General features: G+C 39.4%; 1 protein-coding gene across 3 annotated transcripts in view; it reads left to right on the forward strand.

Annotated features, from left to right (window-relative positions):
- The window catches only part of LOC107599765 (SH2 domain-containing adapter protein F-like), a 107,773-nt gene that overhangs the window by 62,953 nt on the left and 34,941 nt on the right, over positions 1–9,879 (forward strand). For 2 of the 3 annotated variants that reach the window (XM_016291454.1, XM_016291456.1), the window contains exon 3: positions 6,788–6,997. In XM_016291454.1, the coding sequence (XP_016146940.1) occupies positions 6,788–6,997 (210 nt within the window). Of the gene's footprint in view, positions 1–6,787; positions 6,998–8,541; positions 8,629–9,879 lie in introns of all 3 variants that reach the window. The other variant, XM_016291455.1, reaches the window with a different exon arrangement.

The following is a 9,879-nucleotide window of genomic DNA, read 5'->3' on the forward strand; positions in this document are numbered from 1 at the left end:
TTGATCTTTAATTATTTTTGGGACTAAAAACTTGTAGCATTGTACCTGCTGTCCGATTACATTCATCATTATTTATGCTGTTTGAATGACTGTTTTGAGTTTAATAAGACCTGGCTTTTATTACATTATCGAGACACCAGGAAAGAAAAGGAATGTCAGTTCAGATCATCAATTTTACTTCTATATTACATATATTTAAAGTTATAAAATCAGTCACCCAAATATACTTCTGTGCACCATTTGTTGCAAATCCAATCCAATACCAGTATGATTCAACCCAATATAGCATATTTTCTAATGTTAAATATTTCACTGGCTGAAGCTGGCTGTCTCTCTCCAGTGTGTTATCAGCATGAACACATGAGATCCAGAGAGACCTACAGCGCTATCTCTGACAGTCAGTCTCTCTCGCTGCTCTCATTGGAAGCAGGCAGCTGGACAAACGCTACAGACTCAGAAGGGCCAACCACTTCAGTCCAACTTACAAAAACTGCCGCTTTTCTGTTTTCTGCATCCCACAGTGTAAGTGTGTGCAGTGCGTTATTGATTTGATGGTATTATGTACCAAATCGATGAGACTCCCCGTCATCAGTGTCGTCTCAGGTGTCTTGTACACGGGTCAGAGACCAAAAGGGGTTTTCAAGCATCAAAACAATCAAAGTTTAACATGGCTTGAATTTTGTCCTCTGTACATTAGATGTGTCCTCTTAAATGTTATTTTTTTCTAAGCTAAAAATAATGACTGTCATACATTTTATACCCTGATTTAGAGTAAAAATTTAATTCAGTGTACCCTAGTGGAAAAAACAAATACTAAAATGTATTTGAAATACAATTATTTTGTGCTAAGTGTACTACAAATACATCTACATATTTATGTGCTTACAAAAACCTGCAATAGTACCTTTGGTATTCTAAACTGGCATACTTAAAGTATGCTAAATTATAACTAATTTTGTGCTGAGTGCACTTTTATTGTGCAGAAGTAATGCTGAGGTAATATATATATATATATATGTCATGAGAACTCTCTGAAGATTTTAGCATGGTAATGAATATGACAATGTTAATGTATTTGGTCTTGGCGGAATAAGTCTGCTACACTGCTGCTGTTGGTTATTGCTGTATTTGTAGATTATTGCTGCTGCTGCAAGCAAGTACAGGAACTTGCTACTGCCAATACATGCGCAGATGTGGTGCTGTGAGTATTTAAGACATACTGCTGCTGCACAAATAGCGTATAAATAACCCGTAGCAGATCTATACAGGTGGAGCTGGGGGAGGTGGAGGGTTTCAGAGGAACTCTAAAGCACGCTGCAATGCTCAAGCGAATGCTAATCAGCCATTTAAATGTAAAGCAACAAGCGCATTGGCTGTGCATGCAACTTTAACCAATCAGCTTGTGACAAGTCGTTTAATGCTAATAATATCATCAGTTTACGTTAAGGATCCATCAGCCTGCGCCATCTAGAGTTTCATGACAGTTTCATTATATTTCGATTCAACAATATTTCACCTATATTTTGACATTTTATTTTCACAGATGATATTTGAAACATTAAAGTAGAGACTTTACAGTATATAAAATCACTTTTGTAAACTGAATTTGATGCGGACACCAGAATGGTACGTGGTCTCGTCTTTGACCCACATTTGATGAGAGTCAAAAAAATAATAATAAAATACAAGGACAACAAACAGAAAGACAGTAAAGATGTCATTTTATTGCATTGTAGGCCAGTTCACAAAATAGTGACTCTTATGATCTGATTCTTTTTTTAATGAATCTGTCGAACAGACTTGTTGTTTCGAATCATTATTACAGCCAACTCACTGACTGAATCAGTTGGACTGGTTCTAGACTTACTGAACTGTAGTCCTGTGCTAATCTAAACATATTTGACATGCTGTATTGAACATTTCCTCAGTTCACCTGCTGGTGAGGCAAAACGCTCATTTCGGGTGTCAAACCGAAGATTGTAAGCGTTTAATATCTTCGGCTGAGATGGTGGATGGCGTTGGGCTGCAGGAGGAGGGGTGTTTGTTTCATGTGTTTAATGTTTGCTCCCATAATGCCCTGCAGGAGGGTGAATGGATGCAGCGGTGAAGTGCTTCCGGTAATAATTTATTCAAATGATTGGAGAGGTGAGGAGAGCAGGTGTGACCTGATGCAGAGTTTGATTTCATCCAAACACACACTCGTGTGCCCGAGGACTTGGCCGACATAGAGCCGCTTTTAGAAATTTCCAGTCAGTAACATCTTATTTTCTCCTCTTCGGGGATTGAGCCGGAGGAAACGGAGAGGTGAGGAGCAGATTCAGCACAGGCTGCTGACATGGAAAAGCTGAGCGTGTAGCTACAGCTGAAGAAAGAGTGACTGGGATCAGACTTCGATGTCGTCAGAGTCTCAGAGCGACTCAAACAGACTCAGGGTTTGTCCTCAGGAGGTTCATCGACACACGGACGAGAGCCAGAAAACACAGCCTGCAGCACTGAATCCAGTCCAGAACTAGACCTTTACAATTCCTGAAGAAAATATGCTATCTGTCCATCTATCATTCCATCATCCATCCGTCATGTGTTCTAGCGTACAGTCGTGGCCAAAAGTTTTGGCAGGGACATACATTTTGTGTTTTGCAAAGTTTGCTGCTTCAGTATTTGTAGATTATTTTTCCACGTTTCATGAGTCAATATTTACATTGTTGACCTTTGTTCTTCATAACTTCTGCAATTCGCTCTGGCATGCTGGATATCTATCTATGTCTATCTATTGTTCCATCCATTGTTTATTCTGTCTTTCTATCATTCCATTATCCATCCATTCTCGGTCTATTGTACGATCTGGTGTTTCATCCATTCAGCCATCCATTGTTTCTTCCATCATTCTATCATTCCATCCATCCATCATTCATTCTATCATTCTATCTATTGTTCCATCCATCCATTGTTTCTTGTAGCATTATTGTTCCATCCATCATCATTTATTCTGTTGTACTATCTATTGTTCCATCCATAGTTTTTTTTCTAGCATTCTATCGTTTGTTCCATCCATCCATTGTTTCTTTTAGCATTCTATCCATCCATTTTTTATTCTGTTGTTCTATCGTTCCATCATCCATCCATTGTTGGTCTATCATACTATCTATTGTTTCATCCATCCATCCATCCATCCATCCATCACCAATTCTGTCATTCTATCTATTGTTCAATCCATCCATGTTTCTTCTATCATTCTATCATTCCATCCATTAATCCTTTATTCTGTCATTCTATCTATCATTCCATACATCATTCTGTTGCTCGTTTGTTCGCTCGCTCATTTGTTCATTCTGTCATTTATCTTATCTATCTATCTATCTATCTATCTATCTATCTATCTATCTATCTATCTATCTATCTATCTATCTATCTATCTATCTATCTATCTATCTATCTGTCTGTCTATCTGTTAATTAATTAAATAATCAGATTAAACACCCAAATACAAACTTGTACAAAGATTTAATCTGCACATATGGCAGTTTTTATATCAAGTTTTTAATGATAGAATTATGTTTCTGCTTCAATTTGTGAAGTTGTTTTCATGACAAATTTATTCAAACATGCATTAAATAATGAAGGCATCACTGACAGGTTAAGTAAAAATATTATGAATATTTATTATGTATATATTTATCAAAATGTTCATTTGAATAGTTATTTTTTCTAGCTGACTATTGAGTTTACAGAGATTGAATGTCTGTCCTGAGGTTTCTGACGTTTTGTGATGTTATTGCTCTCAAGCTGTTTTATTGACGTGGTTGAAACACTGATTGAACGTTTACATGATTTGTGACTTTATTTCAGGAAGTTGTTCTGTTTCTGATGTTCATTCATGTTTATTTGCTGCTGTAACTAGTAGTAAACGAAGAGATGATCACATTAACATCACATTAAAGAGCCACAAAACCACATTTGTTGATTGTCATGATAAAATATGAAACTTGAGACTTTGTTTCATATTAACAGTAACGGAACAAAGCTTATTGCGATTTTTGGATGGCAGGGGCTACAAATAATGATTCGTGAAGTTCATGCATCAACAGAAAACAGCATAGACTAAAAGACCGATCTTTAGATTTAAGAATCCATAGTATAGATTAAAAATGATAAGTCCAGAACTAGCTGTCATGTACCTGTTTGCCACATTGCGCATGAAATAGACACAGATTTTGAGCCTCCAATACCATTTTTGCCAAAACCTAAAATTGCTGTTGGGGCAAAACATTTTTTATTGCCGAAATTTTGGTGCATCACTAGTTAAGAGTGTAATGTAACGATCCAGGCTTCTGCAAGCAGGGCTTATATGAAGATCTTTCTCTAGTCTCTACACTTTTCTCATTTTTCCGCAAGAGCTCCCTTGAGCAGAGAGGCAATTATGCAGCGCTGTGGTGTTATATTTCATTCCATGAGCGTCTCTGCATTATACCATACCATTAGCACGCCTGCTAACAGCTTCATGCCACCCCAGAGAACCAGAGAGAGATGCTTGCGCTTTTAGAGAGAGTGATGGACAAACCGCATACTGGAGTGACACATGATTTCTGTGATTTGTAGTGAGGGGTGACAGATATCTGCAGTCCAGTTTCCAGTGACCCCTGGAGGTCAAGCACAGAGCTACACTTCTGAAAGTGATGCAGGACTGCAGTGTGTTTGCTGTTCTTCATCAGTATGAAGTGTTATACAGCCAACTTTGAGTCTGCAACAACTAATCGAAAAATTTGATACTAATCAAAAGTGTCACTGAACGAGCCGTTGTGCGAATGCACATCAAACAGATGGAGCGCAATAGAACAGGAGTGTGATCATTCTGACTGTGTAATGTTAAATATGCATTTTGTTGGATATTAAGTGCATGTTGAAGATGCTGTATGTAACAAGTAAATGTGTTTTTATGAGAGTAGCAGCTGTAAAGGGACTGTTGTAATAGGGTATAGATGTATCTAATTACTACTCCAGTTAAGTATAAATGCATATGTTTAGTCTGTCTTTAGTGGGTTTTTTTAAATTACTTTATTATGGTGGGCAAGTTGTAGAATGTAATGTATATATTAACCTTATTTACATTCTTCTGTTTGCACATTGGGCAGCATATAATAAGTTTTTTAAAGTAAAATAAAAAGTATTAACAGATACAACTTTTGGTTTTAATAATGTATTAGTCACACACACACACACACACACACACACACACACTCACTCTCACACACACACTCACACACACACACACACACACACACACTCACTCTCACACACACACTCACACACACACACACACACACACACACTCACTCTCACACACACACTCACACACACACACACACACACACACACTCACTCTCACACACACACTCACACACACACACACACACACACACACTCACTCTCACACACACACTCACACACACACACACACACACACACACTCACTCTCACACACACACTCACACACACACACACACACACACACACTCACTCTCACACACACACTCACACACACACACACACACACACACACTCACTCTCACACACACACTCACACACACACACACACACACACACACTCACTCTCACACACACACTCACACACACACACACACACACACACACTCACTCTCACACACACACTCACACACACACACACACACACACACACTCACTCTCACACACACACTCACACACACACACACACACACACACACTCACTCTCACACACACACTCACACACACACACACACACACACACACTCACTCTCACACACACACTCACACACACACACACACACACACACACTCACTCTCACACACACACTCACACACACACACACACACACACACACTCACTCTCACACACACACTCACACACACACACACACACACACACACTCACTCTCACACACACACTCACACACACACACACACACACACACACTCACTCTCACACACACACTCACACACACACACACACACACACACACTCACTCTCACACACACACTCACACACACACACACACACACACACACTCACTCTCACACACACACTCACACACACACACACACACACACACACTCACTCTCACACACACACTCACACACACACACACACACACACACACTCACTCTCACACACACACTCACACACACACACACACACACACACACTCACTCTCACACACACACTCACACACACACACACACACACACACACTCACTCACTCACTCACTCACTCACACACACACACACACACACACACTCATTAGGAGGACGTTTTGCAGGACGTGAGCTCTGGTTTGTCTCTGGTATGTCTCAGGCTGTTCTCTGTTGTGTTCAGATGAGACTCGGTGTTGTGTTTTCGGAGATGGTTTCCTCTGAGTGCCGCAGGCCTGACCATTAAACACAGCATGTTCAGGTGTTTTGGGCTTGTTTTTTGTTAGTTTCACTGAAACTTTTAAGCACTTAGTATGAACCAAGCCTGAATGTATTACGAGAAACTGTCTGAAACAGGCACCTTGCAGCTAAATGTAAGTGTATGTTGATTAATTTGGTTGCTAAAATTGCTTCCTATTCTCGCTTTCAAATAAACCTGGCATTATAAACCATGAATATTGTTGGCTCTGTGATGAATTGCTTATGTAGGTCCCTTTGTATAAAAGTGCCTGCTAAATGCATAAAAGTGTTAAATAGAAAAGCATCCTGAAACCAGCACAGACTGTTGATATTTTGTCATCTCCTGTCTTCGTTCGGCAGAAATCCGAGGCGGTCGCGCTCCTAAAGACGGTCCGGTCCGGCAGCTTCCTCTATACGACACTCCGTACGAGCCGGAGGAGAACGGAGGAGATCCAGACGGAGGTGTGTGTTCCCGCGAGAGCAGATTACCGCAGGACGACGAGAGGCCGCCGGAGGAGTACGACCAGCCCTGGGAGTGGAAGAAAGACCGCATATCCAAAGCCTTCGCAGGTTCAGCTATATATTTGTGATTGTTGTTTTTCCAGTAGTCATTAATAATACTGAACAGTCAGAAATATGTCCAAGTCCTGTGTCCGGTTCTGTTGGTGGCGGTGGGTGATGTTGGGGAGTTACTAACTCAAGTAGTGAGGCTACTAACTTAGTTTCTCAGCTGTCTCCAAAACACTAGCTTTTCTACTAAAGAGTTTTTTTGCAGTGTTGTAGTGCTTCATTTTAGTGAATTGGTTCATCTAGATGATTAATATAAATAAACTGGTTAAAAAGGATTCATGCAGTGGTTCGTTCGAACCCCTGTGTGGCATTTTGTAGCAAAATATTTAGTAAAATACTGCAGTTTTCAACTCAAGCGATGGTCATACTACACTTCCAGTTATATGCATGCAAATATCGGAAACACAAGCTCATGCGAAATGATGAACTCTGACCTATGAATTTGTGTCATGTGAACATGTGACCAGTAGAAGAAATTAAAATTGAATTAAAAGCAAGCAAACTTTAAATCTGCAGTACTGCGTTGTTGCAGTAAAGTGCATGTTGTTGTATTTTGTTTGTATTCTTTTAAAAAAGACGCCACTGAGTGTGTCGTCATATTATACGACCATTGCAGAGTTTGTAGAAATGATGCACGCTCAAAGTCTAGTGTAACTGCGGCATCGTTTATATAAATTAGGGCATTTTCTCTTTGACATTTATTGAATGTGTTTGCTGAAAGTTCATTTTTGTGTTTTTGTGTTTTGGCTGTGATTGCTAATTAAATCCTAGTTTCTCACTGGTGGAGGTCTCACTCTTTACTGAATAGGTTGGAGCGTAAATTCTCAAACATTTTCATTGCAAATCAACTTGAATGTCTAAACAGGCTCATTTTAATATCTCAGCCGTTGCTGGATCCGCCTGTGTCTGGGAATGCTGGGAGATTTTCTGCTTCCTCTCTCTCTGAATGCTTTGTTCATCAGTCAAGGCTTCAGGAACGGCTCATTTCAGTTCACACAAACATGTAAATTCTGTCATCATTTACTCACCCTCAGGTTGTTCCAAACCTGAATGTATTTCATTACGCTGGTTCACACAAAAGATGATATTTTGAAGAACGCTGGTAACCAAACAGTTGCTGGTAGCCATTGACTTCCATTGTGTGGAAGAAAATACTATGGAAGTCAGTGGCTACCGTCAGCTGTTTGGTGACCAACATTCTTCAAAATATCATCTTTTGTGTTCAGCAGAAGAAAGAAACTCACACAGGTTTGGAACAACATGAGGGTGAGAAAAGGACAGAATTTTTATTTTTGGGTGAACTCTCCCTTATCTCTCTGGAGATGGGTGTGTGTGTGTGTGTGTGTGTGTGTGTGTGTGTGTAACTAAACATAACTAAACATGGCTGTTCAACAGAGTTATTTGGATTTTTTTGACAAATAAAATATCCAGCAGATAGATTTTTGTGCATCGGTTCTTGAAAGGTGTTCCTTTCCTTTTCCTTTTTCTTTTCCTTTTTTTGTCCTGTGTGTGTGTGTGTGTGTGTGTGTGTGTGTGTGGAGCAGCACTGCTCTGTTATGACTGCATTAGTCGAGAGGACACGAGCAGCGGAGCGTCCAGGAGAGATTCCCACGTCTCTAGATCCTCCACAGGTACACACAGGCTTTCCTCTCTGTCTGGATGGATGTATGACTGAATTAGCATCACAGGGGTTCATTGCTTATTTACCTCGCAGGTAATATATACATAAGTTATATATTCAGTTCAGTTGTGTGTGTGTGTGTGTGTATATATATATATATATATATATATATATATATATATATATATATATATATATATATATATATAAAATCAATAAAAATACGAGTGAGTGTGTGACATAACATGTAGCCATTCCACTTGATCACCTGATATCTGTAATATTCCCTAAAGATTATATATAATTTGATTTGATAATTTGTGTCAGATGATTTTTGATTCTTAATCAAATGTATTGGTCACTAGTTAAAGTTAACACAAAACTAGTGTGACTAAAAAGCACAATTGCACTTTTCCTTCAATTTATAACACGACCATGTCGACCTGATAAACTTTTTTTTTTGCATAATATATGCAAGGATTCTAGACAGCATTGAAATTACATTGGAAATGCACTACTATAAATTCATCTGCCTAGAAAAGTAGTCCTACTTTAAAAAGATGAATTAGGTAACTGATCTCAAATGTTGTCGATTAAGCATAAGCTACATTTCTTGTTGAATATTCTTGTGTTTTATGCATTAATGCGTAATTAATTTAGATCTGTGTGGATTTTGTTTTAACTGTGATAAACACTTTACTGTGTTAAATGAGGATCACGGCGAATCGTCTCCTCCTCTGAGAGCAAATCACAGTTCTTTGTTGTCAGTCAGACAGACGCAGCTTTCAAAGAATTTATTATTTCCCACATGCTTTGTCCTAGTTTTTCGACTGCTTATACCTCTCGCCAATCCGCTTCAGTGTAGATAAAGCATGCTTTGACGTTTCTTTCCGCCAGGAAGCAGAGAAATCGGAAATCAGTCGTTAGGCCTCTGGCTTGCCACCAGATCCTCTCAGAGTAACCTTCCCACAGACCCTTAATACTCACATTGCTCTGTCTTCAGAAAAATGTTCAAAGATAAATCTTCAAGGAACGTCAATCATAGCAGAACACCCTCGAGACGTCTGTTCAGAGGTCTGGAGCCCGTCTCAACGCTCAAACCCTGATCTCAGAGGTCAAAAGGTCATCCTGAGGTCACAACATGAGAGAAATACTCATTAGGGTCTTTCCATAAATGGAGGCTTTGTGTATACAGCGCTTAAAGGAACAGTTCACCCAAAGATGAAAACGAGCTGTAAATGTGCTCACCCTCAGGCCGTCC

The sequence above is a fragment of the Sinocyclocheilus grahami genome, unplaced genomic scaffold (genome assembly GCF_001515645.1).
Source record: "Sinocyclocheilus grahami isolate Dianchi unplaced genomic scaffold, SAMN03320097.WGS_v1.1 scaffold271.1, whole genome shotgun sequence".
Classification (NCBI taxonomy): domain Eukaryota; kingdom Metazoa; phylum Chordata; class Actinopteri; order Cypriniformes; family Cyprinidae; genus Sinocyclocheilus; species Sinocyclocheilus grahami.